The 19,988-nt window shown below is 36.5% G+C and overlaps 2 protein-coding genes across 3 annotated transcripts; one reads left to right on the top strand and one right to left on the bottom strand.

Annotated features, from left to right (window-relative positions):
* Window positions 1-144: 144 nt before the first annotated feature.
* On the bottom strand, window positions 145-4,722 carry LOC125208893 (uncharacterized). Its single transcript, XM_048108405.2, has 5 exons — window positions 4,350-4,722; window positions 3,518-3,652; window positions 2,643-2,699; window positions 1,666-1,800; window positions 145-598 (listed from the first exon to the last, which is right to left on the bottom strand). The coding sequence occupies exons 1-5, from the start codon at window positions 4,593-4,595 to the stop codon at window positions 533-535; spliced, it is 639 nt and encodes a 212-aa protein (XP_047964362.2). The 5' UTR covers window positions 4,596-4,722; the 3' UTR covers window positions 145-532.
* Window positions 4,723-4,920: 198 nt separating this feature from the next.
* LOC125213675 (MAP3K epsilon protein kinase 1-like) lies at window positions 4,921-19,847 on the top strand. Of its 2 annotated transcripts, XM_048114341.2 has the most exons (24): window positions 4,921-5,175; window positions 5,277-5,411; window positions 5,574-5,594; window positions 6,439-6,512; window positions 6,603-6,693; window positions 6,777-6,860; window positions 7,193-7,294; window positions 8,818-8,949; window positions 9,182-9,253; window positions 10,048-10,151; window positions 10,849-10,933; window positions 11,084-11,473; window positions 11,871-12,191; window positions 12,277-12,321; window positions 12,940-13,119; window positions 13,236-13,319; window positions 14,239-14,330; window positions 14,414-14,497; window positions 15,637-16,496; window positions 16,760-17,148; window positions 17,235-17,369; window positions 17,969-18,375; window positions 19,154-19,268; window positions 19,584-19,847. In XM_048114341.2, the coding sequence occupies exons 1-24, from the start codon at window positions 5,116-5,118 to the stop codon at window positions 19,758-19,760; spliced, it is 4,239 nt and encodes a 1,412-aa protein (XP_047970298.2). In that variant the 5' UTR covers window positions 4,921-5,115; the 3' UTR covers window positions 19,761-19,847. The 2 variants fall into 2 exon arrangements, with proteins under 2 accessions (XP_047970298.2, XP_047970299.2); XM_048114342.2 differs by lacking the exons at window positions 4,921-5,175; window positions 5,277-5,411; window positions 5,574-5,594; window positions 6,439-6,512; window positions 6,603-6,693 and having other exon boundaries at window positions 7,212-7,294.
* The last annotated feature ends 141 nt before the right edge of the window (window positions 19,848-19,988 follow it).

Below are 19,988 nucleotides of genomic sequence, written 5' to 3'. Positions count from 1 at the left end.
GAAATTTAAGTGCTAATTCAGATTTATTTTGGTCGTTTTGGGGTAAGATTCTTCTTCTTCTTCTTCATGGATGGAGCATTTTGCATCTCTATTGGAGATGCATTATATAAATCAACACAATCTATAATGGACTTAACTGAGTCATTGAAAACATTAAAATGGTGACCCTTTCAATTGTAAAAAAGGGGGCATTACATTTACAGCTGAAGTTGTGGAATCTGTACTTAAGCAACAATTAATAAATAACACTAAATTATAGAGTACCAATTATTTGTCGTGTAAGAACATATACTTGTCATTTTGGAATTACAAAGAAAAGGAAAGAATAGCACACTTTTAAACACAAGTATTGCTAATCACTTTTGCTGATGTGCTCACCTCCAACACCATCGCCAGATATATTGACTTGCATCAAGCAGGCCTTCAATGTTACGATCTGAAAGCAGTAACCAACGTGTCCCAGCTTTGCCAGTGGCATACATATATAGTGCACCTGCAACAGTTAAAAAAGATCCACCGGATTTGGAAAGGCCTACTTGTATATCCACTCATTTGCTCGCTCCCCAGACTCGTCCATATCTATGAAGATGCTTACGGCCTGCACAAAATGCACAAATTTGAGGCCAGCAGATCGATAACATTAATTCCTAACTCACACATTAAATCACATTGTATTATGGCATATGCTTAAACAACCACAACTGATCTAACTGTGCATAACGAGCATTCTGTAAATGCCCCAAAATTTCTAGTGCTTAGCCTAACAATGTCTCCATGAGAAGTCGTTTGTCCAATTAGACACACTTGATACAAAAAATAATCCTCCACTCCCCTACCCGTATGGTTATCTGAGCACAAGAAAAGCAAGTCCGTACACATGGATGATGCATAAATTGAGTAATCAGGCTACCAGTGTAACTGACCATCCTTACTCTTCCTTGAAAACAAGTTTGATTCCCACTGTGCTCTTCCGAAGCTTAATATTTGGCTTTTATGAGATTATAAATGGATAGTTACCCTTGCCTAATCCACCTATAGTGAAGATCAATGAAAAGCACTACACTCTATTAGGCAGAAAGGAGAAAAAATTTCTGGCAGCTTATGGATAGCAGTTTTCGAGTTTCAAACAAGAAGTCGAATACCAAGCATCAAGTGATTAGTTCAAAAAAGAATATGTATGTCCAATTTTTGAGAACCTTGGAAGTATAAGTTTACTGGAGAATACGTAATCAAGACTACCACAATTTTTGTATGTAAAAGATTAGGGGACACTACATGAAAGAAATACTTGAGATCTCAACAATTTTTTAACTAAACTGCTTCCTCCATCCCATAAATGAAGTCATCTTATCCTTTTTACACATTACGAAAATGTATTTATTTTACTTGAAAAGTAAAATCAACACAATTTTCCTACTGTACCCTTATTTACTTCATCCAAAGCAAAAGATTGTTAATAGTAGCAAATAAGATTAAGTAGGGATATATTAAAGGAAAATGATATATAATGCCACCTTTTACAAGGTAATCGGGCTATTACTTTGAGATGGACAAAAAGGAATAAGGAACATATAAGTTAAGTTAAGGAGAAGTTAGACATGCAAGGTGTAAGGTAGGATACTTGTTGGCAGTAGAAATAAGAGATTAAAAAAACCAGGGATTTACCTTGCCAATCCGAGGCCGTTCTTTCACCTTCTGAAGACTGTTCCGGATATGTGAGACAGCGCCCCAACATTTCAAAGTATTTGCCACATCATCAAGTCTCAAAATATACTCTTCTTCAGTCAACGGGAATGATCTCTATGACGGAACAAGCAACACATAGCTGAGGTTGAGATGGCAAAGAAAACAAACTAGAACTTTACTTAATCACCAAGGCAAACTGTATATGACATGTTTTTAAAGTGGAATATGATGTTACTACTCCCTCCGTTCCCTCATAGTTGAGGCGGAACTTTTCGGCACGGAGTTTAAGAAATGAATGTTGAGTATGTTAAATAAATAGATAAAAAAGTAAGAAAGAGAAAAAGGTAGAGAGAATAAAGTAAAAGTGAATAAAGTAGAGAGAATAAAGTAAGAGAGAGTAAAGTATGAAAGAGGAAAAAGTTACTATATATGGAAATGACTCAACTATAAGGGAACTTCCCGAAATGGAAAAATGACTCAACTATGAAGGAACGGAGGGAGTACTATTTACTTAATTCACCTCATTTGTGTCATTGCAAGTATAAATGATGATGCGCACATCCTTTACCAATGCAAAACTTCCATCCTTATTGTCTTGAAACACTTCTAAAGAGAAATATAAATTTAAAGTGCTATGTATAACTACCTAAAAATTCAATGTTTCCACATAACATAGTAGGTTTTATTGTGAAATACTTACTAAGCTTGAGTTAAAAGTAGTTGAGAAAGGGAGTCAAGCAGGAGCAACGTTACTGTTATTTAAATCTAAGGCATGCAAAGTTTGCCAATTTTTATGGTAAGAGTGCTTAAAAATAATTTTCTTATTTGTGGATGGGTGAATCAAATCATCAAGTGTAACCAGTCACTTCACCAAAAAATAAATCTCATGTGGTTGCAGCATAAGGAAACAACAACAACCTAATCTAATATTGGCCAATGCAGAGAAAGCAACTGACCTGCTCCATGTACTTCCACATGACATTTAAAGCAAGGAGGTTTCTGCCCATGAATTCCTGTATTGGAGAACCAAAATTTACTCTTCTGGAGATCACAAATATATGCTCTTGGTTCTAAATGCTATACACAAGAACATCAGAAATTCATAAAAAAAGTTGCTAAGATTTGTGGTTTCCCAATAGTAAGAAGCAGGAAATGTGAAATATAGCAGAGCACTGATACTTCAGTGAGACTTCAATTTTCCAACCATCAATCCTTCTACATCAGAATTACTACAGAGTGAATAATTCAATTTCCAAATTAGGTCTATATACTTTATTACTAACTTTAAAGATCCTACTTTTTTCTTTGTGAAGTTCAAGTAAATTCAAAAACTCCACTCAAACCCATCTTGGCAGCTGGTGCTATTGTGTGTGCATTCAATACACCGCATATAGTTTATAGGATTGATTTGTATCAGTTCACGATACACATCCAAAAGAACTTTAGTACACTTTCAGGGATAGTTCTGTACATCAAAACATGTGTGCAGGGCTACATGAGAATGAGAATATGAGCGCAGCAGTAGGAGGTAACTGATTATTTCCTCTTAATAATTCAATTCACTTTATATTGTGGATCAACATTTGTTTACATGAACTTCACATAATTGTATATGCAACATGCTTGATGAGGAAGAGTGAATGCAACCATCCACCATACATTCTATGGGATAAAATAAAAAGATCAACCTCAAACTAATAGGAAATGCTTAATGGTTTCAATTAGGATCATATGGCATTTTGTGCATGGTCAGATTAGGCTTTGCCCATTCATGGCGAAGTGAATGTACTTCCTAACTGCATAAAAACAGACTAATTGACACTGAACAGACCTTCTTAATTAGTTGCACATCATAAGACCTTCCATATCTGTTCCGTATAAGAGTTGCAAGATCCATCCCGTTGAAACTGGAATCATCTCTCCCAACAATTTTTTCAAGCTCTTCCCTGATTAGGTCACTGTTAACCTGAAGACCAGAAATTATCGTATATATTCCATAAGTTCGCCAATGAAGATTCTCAAGTAGAAGCCATAATAAAGGTTTGATTTATTTTCTAGCCACCCGTATGGAAAAGTATTCGGTGTCATGTACTGATTACAGATAAAACAAATTAAGTTTACACTGATTGGGAATATACAAGGAAAAAGGCTATGGTACTCCAACTGTTGTTTATAAACATATAAATAAAACAATTACAAATGATTTGTGTGGAGGGGCAGTTAACCTGTCACGACTTCACTCGTGACCACCATGAATCTCTAATATGTGGGATATATCAGTTTTATCGGAGTGTGTATGAAATTCAATGTATAGCTGCATCATAAGAAAATATGGTTCCTTATGCTCTCATGTAGAATGAATATCACAAAACATACATTATAAACTTTACCATCTCCGTCAAGATTCATGATTGGCTGCAAAAGCAAATATCAGAGCTATACATTAAAAGCGTTAACACTAGCTGCCAAACCGCAAATATTTTGTTACAAAACAGGACACTAGGAAGCTACAAAGCGTCGGAAGAGTATCAACGGGAGTTCAGGTTATAGTGTTAACCACTCATTTATGATTCTCTAAAGCTCCATTCAATAATCGGACATTTATTTAAAATGGAAAGGGAAAGTAACAGTAAAAACATAAGAAAGGAAAAAACTCGACTCACAGAATCACTGCCGCTTTCTTCCCTATCAGAGGCATCATCACCTTCAACACTATCGTCCAATTTACCGGAGAAAACGACGCACGAATTCCTAGCGCGCGGCTGCGTAGTACGCGTGCGGATGTGAGTTTCCAAATTCGAATACCCGAAACAGAGGATTCTGCAATCAGCAGCTTTCAGAACAGCGGCAAAACTGTCTCCAGTCGCCGGCAGCCTTGCTGGAGGCCGGCTCGCCAAGATACTAGTCATCTCTAGAAGTTGAGATATCAGCTATTTGGCGGTTACTACTTCAACTGAAGAAGAGAGAAATCCAACAATATGCAGAAGAGAGAGAGAGAGAGAGACAGGAGAAATGAGGACCTCAGAAACAAAGGAAAACCAATTTACTGTTCGTCAATAACTGAAACTTGCAAGTTATGTAGTCGCATTTCCGTTTCGCGTCAACTAAAATATCTAATTTTTTGGCAAAATTAGAAATTTAATTATACAATGAAAATGACTAATTAGCCCCCCACCCATTACCAATAGACAAATTTGCCCTTTCATTTGCCTGTTAATTGGTGTGTTAAAAAAACTCAGAAATGAATACACGATCATCTCCATCTGTCCTCCGCCGCGGAACTGAACGGCAGAGAGTCGTCTGAGAACACTCCGCTGCCAACTGTTTTCATCAATTTGTCGCGGATTTATATTCTCTTTGTTACGTATCTTTGAATGGAGGCATAATTTTCCGCGAATTAGGGCTCCATTGTAGTTGGAACTCTCGGAGATGGCGCGGCAAATGGCGACTTCCGCTTTCCACAAATCAAAAACCCTTGACAACAAATATGTAAGCTGTTACAATCTCTCTTGAGCTCAATTTTGTGATGAATGCTTTTGTTATTCTACTGTAAGTGATGGATATTTTTTCTGGATTAATTCTGAATTTAGATGCTTGGAGATGAGATCGGCAAAGGGGCTTATGGAAGAGTCTACAAGGGTTTGGATTTGGAAAATGGAGATTTTGTTGCAATCAAGCAAGTTTCCCTCGAGAACATTGCTCAGGAGGATCTCAACATCATTATGGTCTGAGTTATCCTTTTCAATTTCACAAACTGTTTAGTTAATGTGGCTAAAACTTGGTCTTTTTTTATCCCTCGATTGTGACTTCCATGAATTCGGACTCTTTGCTGATTTTCTTTTCAATTGCATGACGTCGTTTTCCATCTGCTGGTACAAACATGACAGCAAGAGATCGATCTGCTTAAGGTAAACTTAATACGCATATTCTTCTTATTCTTCAACTTCTTTTTTCAACCTTCCTGGTAAAATAAAGTGCAATCAGTCACATCAATTAACTTTTATTTTAGTGCGTGCATGCTGCCGCTCTTTAGCTTATGTACGGAGTATGTTTTAGGTCCAACCCGGAATGCATGTTTCTCAAGCCATTTGCTTAGAAATGACTGTTATGTTAAGGCTCTAATGTTTGATTGCTTTTGTGGTTTACCCCTGACAGACATGATTCCTCAGAATGCATGCACGCAAAAGTTGATTTTCTGACTTGTTAATGATATGGTTACTATGCAAGTTGCAATGTAGCAAATTAGTTATTATGTAACTTTTCAGCTCTCGGATGTGAAAATTAGAAAGCAACAAGTATTGCTACCATTTAGCAGCGTTTGGATGTAATTTCCCATCTCGAGAGCTTACTTCAAACTACGAATTCAGTATGATTCTAGAGAAGACAAAGCCCTAGGAAATTGGGAGGGAAAATGGCAGTTTTGACTAAAATAATTAGAGTGGGAAAGTCATATTTTCAACGGTTACACAAATTTATAAAATTTAAATCTGAAATACTGAAAATTAATATCATTAGTTAGTTCTCTTAAAGTAGATTGATATGAGATTAAATAACTAATCAGCAATAAGTTGATTGATAGGGTTGAGGCAATGGCCGTAGTGCCTAAAGGACGCTATGGATAGTACTAGAGTGTGCTTCCTCACATTCACATCTTTTTTCGTTGTTTATGCTACAATTTTTTTAAAAAAATAGATCACATGCTGTGTCATTGACTCCTGCTTGCATTCTTTGATTCTGGCCTTCCTCTTCCAGAATCTGAATCATAAGAATATTGTGAAATATCTTGGATCTTTGAAGACAAAATCTCATCTTCACATTATACTTGAGTAAGTCCATATTCAGACATATATTTCTCCAACTTATAAATTTCTAGCCACAATTTTTCATGATCTACTAGTTATTTTTTTTCTCAAAAGGTATGTGGAGAACGGATCTCTTGCAAATATAATAAAGCCAAACAAATTTGGGCCTTTTCCAGAGTCATTGGTGGCTGTTTACATAGCTCAGGTTTCATGACAAATCTCATCCTTTATCAGCTGTTTTTATTTTAATGTATCGGTCTAAAAAATATATCGGTATGTTGTAACCAGGTATTAGAAGGATTGGTCTACCTGCACGAACAAGGTGTGATTCATCGTGATATCAAGGGGGCAAATATCCTGACAACAAAAGAGGTACACCGAATCTTGCTATAATTGTTTTGTCACTTATTCTGCTCAGATTTTTTGATACTGATATGCCTTTCCCTATGCTGCTTTGGTAATGTGATTAGCTGTTAGCCTGTTATTTGGGGATTTTTTTGTTTGATTGATACAAATTAATGGCTGTCGGCTTTTGCCTTTTTTTTCTTCTTTGATTCTTGTGACTTTTGTGTCTTTGTTTGCTATAAAAGGTGCTTATACTTTGATTCAAATATTTTAGTAGTATCCTCCCCCTGGATGATATTTTAACATTAAAACGGATGCATGCTGAACTTGTATTTTCTTGATCTAACTTAAAATTTCAGGGCCTTGTCAAACTTGCAGATTTTGGGGTTGCTACAAAACTTACTGAAGCAGATGTTAATACTCATTCTGTTGTTGGAACGCCTTATTGGATGGCCCCTGAGGTATACTAATATCTTTCTTGGCATTTGGGATTTAGTTTCTATTTTTTTCCTTAATGAATTTCTTAATTTTTTCTTTACTAATTTCTGCTAATTTATTATATGTACATCAGTCATGTAATTCACTGTACAAGCTCTTATAATAGGAGTAAGTTATGTACCCCTTCGTCCCATAATAGATGGCACACTTGGGTAATGTCATGGGATTTTAGGAGATGTTGTTTTGTGTGTTTAGTGGAGAGAGAAAATAGTATATTTATATTAATGTGAGAGAAAACTTTTTCCAAAAAAGAAAATATGACATCTTTTATGGGACAAACTGAAAAGGAAAGTGTGACATCTATTATGGGAGGCTTGTGAGCTAATAGTAAGTGCCTACAGATTCACTTTGTGAAATCTTACCATATGGATTCCTATCGTGGTATCATACGGCTTGCCAACTGTGGGCCAAATTTAACTATATATCTAGACTGAACTAAAAAATGACAGTATATCTGGGCTTTAAATTTGGGTCAGTTCGATAGAGAGTTGGTCCAACCCGTTCAGAAAAAGTCCAACCTCTTGAAGGGTTTGAAGGAGTGTGTTGGCAAATGAAAGAAAAATATATGCATATCCCACATCGGTGTAAAGAGGGAACTGAAACCACTATATAAGCCTCATTTCATGGGCACTCCTCTTATCATCAATTGGTTTTAGGATGGGACCCCATGGATTTCTATCAAGAACCTTTTCTACCCAAGCACCAACATGCCGTTTCTGATCAAAGAAAATCCTAGACAAGCTCTTTTGTAATTGTATGACCTCTTTTATTTGCAAGACCATGCAGAACTAGGATCCCGCAAACATACTAGAAAGACAATATTAATGTCTGAATAAGAATTAATTAAGAAAACCCAGGAAAAGCCCGACACTAGGTCAGAGAATCTCGTTGCTTCGCCCTCCTCTGGTGAACACAATGCTCCCTTATGGAAGCTTCGGAAATATCACCTATGGAACTATGGGTTAGCCAATCTTATTATAGGAAAAGGGAAAATGGGTGAGCTTTACGAATTGGATCAGCGAGAGGGTTATATCACATTATCACATAACAATGTTAGTATTACCAATAATTCTGATCAAGTGGAAAACTAACTGAGCCTGCCAAAGGTAAACGTGAAGTATATTTTACTAATGTAGAACATTCGTTAATATTCGTAGTATAAAGGTGAAAACTGAAAACAGGATAAGCTCCTCCTCAATTTATGAGTGTTCAATCTTTTCTGCTTGATAATTGGTAGTAATATGTTTTGGTTGAATAATTGCTCTGAGAATGCTATCTTTTTTTTCCAATAAATACCTCAACATACTTACTGTCTTTCTGTTAAAATTTTTTTTTGCCAATGACTGTCGAAATACATTGGTAAGCTAGACCCATAAAGGTTTTGTACTAAACTAGTATATGTGTGTGGCTGTGTGCATATTTTCACAGTTTCTGGAATCGATGCATGATAAATAAGGACACCTTTTGCCTTCTTTGCCAATTTCAGGTCATTGAAATGTCAGGAGTTTGTGCTGCATCTGACATTTGGAGTGTAGGCTGCACTGTAATTGAACTTCTTACATGTATTCCACCGTACTTTGATCTGCAGCCAATGCCCGCCCTCTTTAGGATTGTGCAGGTAGGTTAGGTAGCAGTAGTATACTTGTTCTTCTCGAATTCTTTTTATGTTGAAGTTCATGGTTTCTGGTCAGCTCTTAGTTATTTTTATCTATTCTCCTTCCCGTCCTAACTTGCAATCACCCTATTACTAATTACAAATTACAACAGTAATGGCGAAAGTTTACATGGACTCGTTTAGCAGCTCTGTTACTGTTGCTTCACTGAAGTTGGTACTTCATTTCTTGTTTCAGGATGAACATCCTCCAATTCCAGATAGTCTATCCCCAGCTATTACAGATTTCCTGCGTCAATGCTTTAAAAAGGTCAGCTGGAAATCACTTTATATTTGAAATTTAGCCTTCTCCGCTTATCTGTTTGTTTGCTTGAGGCCAAGTTCTTACAGTCTTAAGTAAGACAATGGTCCTTAATTTTTTCTGTTTAGATGTTTCTTATTTGGGGACTTTAATATATCTGATGTCCCCATAATTCCAGCAAATGCAATACATGACCTGTTGTGAGTTAAATTTGAAATAGCTAATGAGAGTCTTGGTTGAGTATATTCAGCTAATGATGTGTAGGGTTTTGTCTTTTAATGATTATATTGACCTCTGGACATAGAGATTATTGTTTCTCCATGTGACTCGTCACTTGCAAATCCTTTCTGAATTCTTTCTTTCCTAATGATTCTTCCCCTCTGGTTTTCTTTCTTTAAATCTAGCTGGAAGGTTTCTGTACATAGGAAGCTTCTTTTTGTGGTTGTTGTTGTTTGGTTAAGCTGCCTACTCATGATGTGCTACAAAGGTTTTTAGATATTTTCCTCTCCCGGTCTCCCGTACCTGGCACACTTTGCCAAGAAGCCTCTCTTAAGGGTCTAGATCATCACTTTTGTACTGTTTTGATTTCTTCCATTAATATCGGTAGACCGTTATTCCACGTAACTAATGTCGGTAGACCGATTCTTCTAAAACTAGTGATTGCTGCTCTTCAAACATATAAAGTGATCTCTTGTGCTCCATTGCTATTTAAATTAGTGCTATTTGCTTATTATGTCTATAATGTTACTACCGAATCATGTTTGTTCCATTTTAATTACTCTGACATCTAGTTTGACATTCAGGATGCTGGACAGAGGCCTGATGCAAAGACATTACTTTCACACCCTTGGATTAAAAACTCAAGGCGTGCCCTACAGAATACTCTTCGTCATAGTGGAACCTTGAGGTAGTCCGTACTGCTTCTCTCTTTGTTCCTCAGTATAAGCATCAATATGATAATTGAGTTAGCTCAATGGAATTGTAATAGTACATGCATACTTGCGTCCACTAGTTCATCCTTGGGATATAGTCTTTCCAGCCAGATTGACTTGGGTTTATTTGTTGTCTTTGAGTCTTCAGTAATTGATTCTGATGAATTTGGTTAATAAGTGTGATTCTCAGAATAGTGTCTAAAATGTTATTGATGTGCTGTTTAAACTGTTTTGCACGGTATGAAATGAATAGTTTCTCTTTTCATGTAGTATGTCACTTGATCTACAATCTCAGAACATTGGCCTTAATGCCTAATAGTTCATATCATGACCTTAGTATTAGAATTTGTTGGGAGACTTTATGGTTTATTTGGCTGACCTGATTCTGATTTTCTAACGCACGAGTGCAAGAGATTCATTATATTGTTGTATCTATGGACTTAGGGCCTATAATATAGTGCTTGTGAGAAGTCTTTTGTCTCTCTCACTCTTCTTCTGCTACGAGTTTGTGGTTCAGTTCAAGTACATCATTTCTTTACATTAGTGCTCTTCACTGAAATAACTGCAAGCCTTGTTTTCTGTATTCTTATTTCTATTCTGTTGAATTTGTCATTGATCTCTTGACTGTTGAGAAGATGCAGATTTAAAGCATAAATGGTGCAATCTATGCAGGAACATTGAGGAAGTTGGAACTGGGGGTGCTGGTATAAGTAGCAGTGAGCAAGGGCATAATATTGAAACCTATTCTGCTGAGAAAGTAAAGTGATTGTCTTTTGTGTTTTGTGGCTTGATTTGCCTCTTATTGTTTGAACATCTGAGTACTTCATCCTCTTTTCAGGTTTTGCTTGATCTGAAGATGATGCTTTAACTGATATAATTATATATTAAAACCATGTTTTCCGTTCAGGATAAAACTGAGATGTCATCCTCAGGGACTTCAGTTGTTAGCAAGTCTTACGAGGATGATAGCTCAAAAACTAATCTTACTGAGGAAAGGACAGATAACCTTGAAAAAGATACTATTTCAGATCAAGTTCCAACATTTATTATCCATGAGAAATCACCCATTGAGACCAGCTCAAGCACACTTTTGGATAGTCATGAGTCAGAGATCGAAGACCAGAGTTCTAATCTAAATCAGCAGGACGAAGTGCTGATAAATGGTGAGGCAGAAGCTGCCGAGTCTACAAACAGAACTGTTGTTGGCAGAAAAGTTGAAAAAAAAGGAAGTGCAGTTGGTATCATTCATGCAAAATTTAATTTTGGTCAAAAGAACCACGAATCTAGCCCAAGGAAGGTAATTCTGACATTTGGATCCTTTGCGCCTTCCTATTAAACATATACTGTTATCTTTTTCTTTCTTGAAGATTCATATTTAATTGTATTTTCTTCTCGTTTGAGTTTCTACTAAATTACTTATATGCGGTACATGAGACTGAAAATTTGTTGTATTTGTCTGCTTGCTATGGAGTAATTGTCTGTCTGGCAATTCAATTCCACTTATTTCTTTAGCCACGACAACTTGAAAATGAATGTTCAACACTGTCCTCAGTCATGATTAAATTTAGCCTTCCCTAGGTAAATTTTGTCAGCAATGCCAATTTACTGTGGTTATTTATGCATTTATGTGCTATATACAGTAACTATTTTACATGTCTAATAGATCTAATCTGTTCTGGTTGCTGCCTGTATAGGGTGTTGAAGAACCACTGACTTCTGGAGGCAATGAACTTAGTAAATTTAGTGATTCTCCACGCGATGCTTCTTTGGATGATTTATTTCACCCCTTGGATAGTTTGGAGGACCAGGTAGCTGAAGCCTCTACTTCTGCATCCTCTTCAAAAGTAATCCAAGGAAATGCTGTATCTGAAGGTGGAAAGACTGATCTGGCAACAAAGTTAAGGGCTACAATTGCTCGGAAACAAATGGAGAATGAATCTGTTCAGGCTAGTGGTGACCTACTTCGCTTAATGATGGGTGTTTTAAAGGAAGATGTAATTGATATTGATTCTCTGGTACGATTGACAATATAAAATGGAATTCACTTTCTAATTTGAATTCCTCTAGTTTTTTTTCTCTTATGCTTGGCATGCTTGTCAGGTATTTGAAGATAAATTGCCTGCAGAAAATCTTTTTCACCTTCAGGTACATCTATTTTATTGCTGAGTTACTTTCAATGTGTATTCTATGGGTTCTCTTCTTATCCAAGTTTATGTCAACATTGTGTTGGCTACAGCCTACAAGGTTGTCCTGATTATTTGTTGACTGGTACTGCTTGGTGGTGGCTTACTAGAAACGACCACTGGGTTAAGGGAGAGAGACTTCGTTTGAGCTCAGTTTCACTGGATAAACTTTTTCTCCTATTCATATTTTATTTTCCTATTTTTAGTCATTAGTCTACTTAAATATATCTACATAATGCATCATATATGCTAATGATTATTGCTACTATTTTCTCTGGTATTGATGAAAGAGATTTGATGGATGTTTTCTCCAGTCTATTAGAAGTATTATGTTTTCTAACTCAGCCACTTACGAAATTCCTTTACTGCTTCTTGGAGTCTATGCCTCACGTATCTCTTGAGAAATTTCCACACGTTGTCTTGCTTAATGATCTATTTGTTAGATATGGTATTATTTGTATATAGATCTTAGTTGTGTTGTGGCCAAATTTCACATGTTTTTCAAATTTTGTTGTGATTCTGTTCTTCTGTGCAGAAATAGATGCAACTTTTTAACCCTCATGTGGTTTCTCTTGCACAGGCTGTTGAATTCAGCAAATTGGTATCTTTGCTGAGGCCAGATGAACCAGAAGATGTGATAGTATCTTCTTGTCAGAAGTTGACCTCTTTCTTTCATCAGCGACCAGACCAGAAGATTGTTTTCATTACACAACATGGTTTGCTCCCACTAATGGAACTGCTTGAGGTTCCAAGACCCCGCGTATGTAACTAGCACGAAGTTTAATAAATTTTGTTACCTTGTTACTAATGGAATTGCTCCCACTAATGGAACTGCTTGAGGTTCCAACATGGCTGATCAGTTTCTTCCCATTTCAGGTTATATGCTCAGTTCTACAAGTACTGAATCAAATAATTAAAGATAACACTGAATTTCAGGAGAATGCTTGTCTAGTGGGTCTTGTAAGTGTTCTACAAATCTAATTGCTTCTCTCTTTCTGTATGTGTGGGTTAAAGTTGAAGAGATTTTAAACAATGTAATCCCAGGAATATGTAATGTTTAGGTTCACTAATATTTTGTACAAAGTTTCTGATTTAAAATTAAATACCAACTCATTTTGTCCATGTAAGATGGCTTCACTCTATGATTTTAAACTTTTGATTTACTTAGGATGACTGTTAAATATTATGATTATTATATTAAGAGATCATCTTCCTGTATATAAATAATTATAAAATACTCGAGAAGAAATTGACTTTTAGATAGGGTCTCGCTGTACATGAAAGCTAGAATTTCTTAGTTTTTCACTTTATTCTTAGTTTAGATTCTTCTTTCTGATACTCCATCCTTCCAATAAAAATATGTGCACTTTCCATTTTCGTCCGTCCCATAAAAATATGGGCATTTCCATTTATGGAAAGTTATCCCAATTTATTACCCCTATACATCCAAGTTATTTACAACTTATTCCACCACTAACACACTAATAATAATGGGGTCCCAACTATCCACTAACACTACTTTAACCACCCTTCTCCTCCTCTCCCTTACTTTACCAATTTTGTCTTAATTCTCGTGCCAAATCATATGCCCATATTTTTATGGGACGGAGGAGTATGACTTCTTTGTAAGTATGATTGTGTTGCCGAAAACTCACCGCAATTTTTGTCAAGCTACTTACTTATTTAAGACTGGTTAAGCTGTTTATAGAAATCACTTGATCTCTTGCTCTGGTGGCATACTCTGGATTAGGGTTTTGGATTGTAACTTGCTTGATCCCCTTCCAGAGAAAGGAGAATCACAGAAATAAAGTGTGTTATAGAGCTTGCATTGGTATTGCTGGTTACAGTAAAATGCGCTTATATATAAAAAACGTTCCAGATTCCCATTGTGATGAGCTTTGCTGTACATGATCGTCCACGGGAGGTGCGCATGGAAGCAGCATTTTTTTTCCAACAGCTCTGCCAATCAAGGTTACATGTTATCTCCTGATTGTTATTCTCTTGACCTATTCTTCTGCTTTGATGTGTGATATTTAAACTTTTGTTTCCTCCAGCTCCTTGACATTGCAAATGTTTATTGCTTGTCGTGGCATACCTATCTTGGTGGGCTTTCTAGAGGCTGATTATGCGAAGTACAGGTAAGTTTACATAGATGTTTCGCAATTTACCAAGACTTAAAATGGATATTTAATTACCAAGAGTTTTATCTAGTTCAGAAATTGGATTCAGATCCTTGTACTTTAATGTGTGTTTCAATATGTTGATGTACACTTTCTTTTGTTTAATTGGTTCCTATACTTCTATATTTTATCTAACAGGGTCCTCTGATGGACTTTTGAAATATAATAATGCCATAAAACAAGGGATTGCTGTAACAAATTTCTGAAATATCAGGAATTATTACAGTGCATGAACACTATCTGCAGCAAGAACCTTACTCACCACACAAGATAATAATAAATAGTACTCCCTCCATCCCTTAATATATTATGAACTATTTCCTTTTTAGTCTGGCCCAAAATTATGAACTCTCTAATTTAGAAAACTCTTTTCTCTCTAATCTAATGAGGTGGGACCATTCTCCACCAACAATACACCAATCACTTTTTCTTTCTATCTCTCTCTTAATTTACCAATTGTGTATTAAAATTCGCGCCCCTTTAAAAGTTCATGTTTTAAAGGGGCGGAGGGAATAAATATACAGTTAGAAAAATTTGACTGCGTGTCATCTGTTGCCAAACATTTGTGGTACTGGCATATTATTTGTGTACTGATGACATGATATGCACTTATGTAGCAAAACTCCAACTACAAATCTGGACATAAAAATATTTTAGTTTTATCCATTGTTTCCATTTCTAAAGGGAAAAAATGTGCCCCCCTCCAAGGCTCAGTTATATGTTGCACCTTCTAAATTGGCTAGTCTTGGTAGTTTGCACCTTAAAACATTCTAAATCGTTAATTTGTAATAACATCAAATTTCATCCCGAATCACATTTCGCTGAAAGTAGAAGAGTGCTTTTGTAGAAAGACATTTATAGTTCAATTGCTTTCTCTTTCACCAGAATTAGAAATTTAATCAAATTTGGATAATTTAACTTTATTTCATCTAGACTGGCTATTGGGTATTACAGCCACTCTTCTCACTTGTAGGTGTATCGTATTAAATCATTCTTTGTGACTATCCATATTTCTGAGTCACTATATAATTGTGACATAGGAACTTGTTTTGGTTTACCTATTGGCATGCTAATTACCTTTGTTACCTCAATTCCAGGGTAATGGTTCATATGGCTATTGATGGCATGTGGCAAGTTTTTAAGCTTCAAAAGTCAACCTCTAGAAATGATTTTTGTCGTATAGCTGCCAAGAATGGGATACTACTCAGACTTATTAACACTCTTTATAGTTTGAATGAGGCAACCCGTCTAGCTTCTATAGCTTCTGGTGGTGGGTTTGCTCCAGACGGTTTAAGTTCACGACCAAGATCTGATGCACAGGATTCTAACAGTCCATTGACACGAATAGATTCTGTATTTTATGGGAATGACCTGCCTGATCACCTTAAAGTTAAGCCTGGAGATCATATTTTACAAACTGGAACACTAGAACCTTTGCGATTATCTGCATCACATTCTCCTGACTCGAGAGTTAAGGCTTCAGATGCTGATAGGCCTCAATCCAGTATTTCTAAATTGGAGGCTAGTGGTGCTTCAAGAGTAACAGATCCTGCATCCTTGGACAGATTATCCAATTCTGTAAAAAAGGACCACCTTCCAACTAGAGATGAGGAAAGTGTAGACAGGTTGAAGAATGAGCCTTCTAGAGCCGAATTTGACCTAAAGCAGCAAAGAGGAGCCAATGTAACAGGTGGAAGAATATCCATGGATAGGGCTCCAAAATCCATGGATGCCACCACAAATGGATCATCTGCTCACACTGGTAGTCAGCAAGAGAATATTCGACCCCTTTTGAGTTTGTTGGATAAAGAACCTCCATCACGGCATTTCTCCGGGCAGCTTGAGTACGTGAAACATCTTACAGGGATGGAGAAACATGATAGTATTTTGCCTCTTTTACATGGATCAACTGACAAGAAAACAAATGGTCTTGACTTTTTGATGGCTGAATTTGCAGGTGGGCAATATCTGCTCATTTCACATAGTTGCCTTGAGAGTCAATCTCTGAGTTACTCTTTTTAATATCCAACACAAGTCCCACAAGTATATGCCTAAAGGACATTTTAGAAATTTTCAGTTTTGATTCTTGTGATAATTGAGTCTTGGACGTATTGCTTTGCAGTTTTACATTGTGAATGGTCATTTAGCCGTTTTAGCTTATTTTCAGTAAGAGTTGTAAGTGCTAAATTATGATCCTAATAGTTTCTAGTTTTTTCCCAGAGGTCTCTGGCAAAGGAAGGGAAAATTCTAACGTGGATTCATTGCCTAGAAGTTCACCTAAAGCAGCTAATAAGAAACATGGACCTCTGACATCAAATGGGGGATCTGTTGTCGCTTCTGGACTTGCATCACAGAGAGCATCTGGTGTGCTATCTGGTTCAGGAGTTTTGAATGCCAGACCAGGGAGTGCGGCATCTTCCGGACTACTTACCCATATGGTCTCACCATGGAATGTTGATGTAGCTCGGGAGTATCTGGAAAAGGTGGCAGACCTTCTATTTGAATTTGCTTCAGCAGACACAGCAGTAAAATCTTATATGTGTAGCCAAAGTCTGCTTAGTCGTCTCTTCCAAATGTTCAATAAGATAGAACCCCCGATTCTTCTTAAGGTATAGCAAAAGTTTCTCTTTTCTCAGCGTTGCTCTGGGTTTGTACTGTTTCTGGCCAAAGGTTCTTATAATCATGTTCGTTTCAGCTGTTGAAGTGTATAAACCATCTATCGACGGACCCACATTGCTTAGAACATCTTCAACGAGCTGATGCTATCAAGTATTTAATCCCAAATCTTGATCTCAGAGAAGGTTCCCTTGTGTCACAAATACATCATGAGGTGATACATTATTTTCATTCTCTTACTTACATTTACTATAGTGATTATATTCTGCCCTCTTACTAGCTCGTGTGAATGGCTACTCTGTATAAATTAAATTAATTAGTTAGTTGCTGTAGTATAGGCAATGAGTGCTATTACTTTTAGTATTTCTGTATATAATTACCCAAGAATCCAATATAGGCTGCAGAGCCTGCATTTGCGCAAGTTCCTGTATGAGTTCATTACTTAGTGGATGTATGGCAGACTGATACAGGTATCCAGCAATTGTCCCTGAGCTAAATGAGCACCAATAGAATAAAATTTGTCGGATGACGAGAAAGAGACAGATCTGATAAAATTTCTAGTCCGTCTGTACAATTAAAATATATTTCTTGAGAGGCTTGAACGTGAATGTAGTTAGAGTTATAGGTGGTGTCTTGGGGTTTAACTGGTAAAAACTCAATTTGATTCAGTACACACAGTTGACCAAATACTAAACTGTATGATTCTAGTATCTTTGACACTGAGCTCTTAATGTTGTTAACTATTTTATCTTTCCTACAGTATACTTAAATCTTTCTCATTAGACATTGTCTGTCTTCTTTCATTTGCTGAAGGTCCTTAATGCACTATTCAACCTATGTAAGATAAATAAGAGGAGACAGGAACAGGCTGCAGAAAATGGAATCATTCCCCACTTACTGCATTTCATCATGTCAGATTCTCCTCTAAGACAGTATGCTTTGCCTTTGCTATGTGATATGGCTCATGCATCAAGAAATTCGAGGGAACAGTTGCGAGCCCATGGAGGACTGGATGTATATCTGAGCCTTCTTGAAGATAATATCTGGTCGGTGACTTCACTAGATTCTATTGCTGTTTGCTTGGCCCACGACAATGAGAATAAGAAAGTAGAGCAAGCTTTGCTCAAAAAGGATGCCATCCAGAAATTGGTTAAGTTCTTCCAGTGCTGTCCGGAACAACACTTCTTGCACATATTAGAACCATTCTTGAAAATTATCACGTATGTCTATCCTGATATCTGTTATCTTATGTATTTTATATCTCATGTTCCCTCATGCATGATTATATTGTTATTACAGATATAATCGTTAGCTTCGTTTGAATATGCTAATTGATGCATAACTTCTCAAGGAGTTAATTTTCTGGAATTAGCTATGGAAAACAATTACAGGAGAATTACTAGCATTTATTTCCTTCTCTAATTTGATACTAGGCTGAAATAAAAATGCATTTTGTAGAAAATACGAATAGATTAAGGGAAGAGAGAATGAATTAGTATTGTATTGGCGAGTAACGAATTGTACATAGAAGTGGGGTACATTTGTTCCATTTGCATCTGAAATACTGCAGAAGTGTCATTGGCCTTTCCAGAAATTTTTTTAGTATCATCTACAAGTCCAATTTATGCATGTGCAATTCGTACCCACTTTTCATGACCACCGAAATTTATTCTTGTTTACTTCGAAAGTGTTCGGCTTGACCCACTTCCTCCAGAATTTAGGTCAACCCACTTTTATACTGCTGTAATCAGACTTAACTTCAACCATGGATCTCAAACCAAACTAACATTCTTTGAATTATATAATGAGAACAGTTAACGTGTTGTAGGTTGTAGCCTTCCTGTCTGGGGAATAGGATATATATTTGATATGGGGAAGTGGTTTAGTTTCCATATATTCACACCTTCTGTTGATTTGCTACTCATTAGCAAGTGGGGTCTAGTGACAATTTTCATCACTGCCTCTATTCAGTGCATCTCACAATGGTTTATGATGCAGGAAATCTTCTCGAATAAATACTACTCTGGCAGTTAATGGACTGACACCACTGCTAATCTTGAGACTTGATCATCCAGATGCAATAGCTCGTCTGAATTTGCTTAAGTTAATAAAGGTACGCGACTTATATTCCATATTGTGCTATGTCAAGAAAAATCAGTCTTCAGTCAAACTGAATGACCTTGAATCTAACTTTAAGTGCTTTATTATTTTACTAGTAGGTGTTGCAGGGGAATTTGTGTAAAACTATATTTGCTAATTTACAATTTATATGAGACAGCACTCTCACACTACCACATAATGTACACAGTGGCTATCATGGAAAAAATGTTACTCCTGTTTAGCATGTTCCTCTGCTCTCATTTATCTACAGAAATCGAATGAGTATCTCTATTTAGGTTCATATTGTACTGTTTTGATGCTGCCGCAGGCTGTATATGAGCACCACCCGCGTCCCAAGCAACTGATTGTGGAGAATGATCTGCCTCAGAAGCTTAAGAATTTGATTGAGGAGAGGAGAGATGGACAGAGTTCTGGGGGCCAAGTTTTGGTTAAACAAATGGCCACTTCACTCCTTAAAGCACTACATATCAATACCGTTTTGTAATGTAAATTTTCTTTATTTAATTTTTCCGCTTGTAAAGTTTCACATCTTATTGCCAATCCAAGTTTTGCTTTGTTTCTTTTCTTGTCTTATCCTTTGGTGTTTTGGATAATTTTTATTTTTCATGCCCATCAAAGCTTTTGTAATTATTTTACTATGCAAACAAAACTGATGTAGCAACGCAATTGTAATCGTATCTAATATTAGTGTATTTTAATTATCCTCTTGTAT

Source organism: Salvia hispanica, chromosome 3 (genome assembly GCF_029641045.1).
Source record: "Salvia hispanica isolate PSC_SH4W2 chromosome 3, Shi_PSC_v1, whole genome shotgun sequence".
Classification (NCBI taxonomy): domain Eukaryota; kingdom Viridiplantae; phylum Streptophyta; class Magnoliopsida; order Lamiales; family Lamiaceae; genus Salvia; species Salvia hispanica.
This window is presented reverse-complemented; position numbering and strand designations above follow the sequence as displayed.

What these genes read in the sequence shown, in the direction of transcription:
- LOC125208893 (XM_048108405.2), bottom strand. Translation starts at nt 4,595, where the DNA reads ATGACTAGTATCTTGGCGAGCCGGCCTCCAGCAAGGCTGCCGGCGACT. An exon ending in ATGTGCAACTAATTAAGAAG is followed by an intron (nt 2,700 to 3,517) that starts GTCTGTTCAGTG and finishes TCTCCAATACAG; the next exon opens with GAATTCATGGGCAGAAACCT. An exon ending in TGTGGAAGTACATGGAGCAG is followed by an intron (nt 1,801 to 2,642) that starts GTCAGTTGCTTT and finishes GTTCCGTCATAG; the next exon opens with AGATCATTCCCGTTGACTGA.
- LOC125213675 (XM_048114341.2), top strand. Translation starts at nt 5,116, where the DNA reads ATGGCGCGGCAAATGGCGACTTCCGCTTTCCACAAATCAAAAACCCTT. An exon ending in CTTATTGGATGGCCCCTGAG is followed by an intron (nt 7,295 to 8,817) that starts GTATACTAATAT and finishes TGCCAATTTCAG; the next exon opens with GTCATTGAAATGTCAGGAGT. An exon ending in CGTCATAGTGGAACCTTGAG is followed by an intron (nt 10,152 to 10,848) that starts GTAGTCCGTACT and finishes CAATCTATGCAG; the next exon opens with GAACATTGAGGAAGTTGGAA.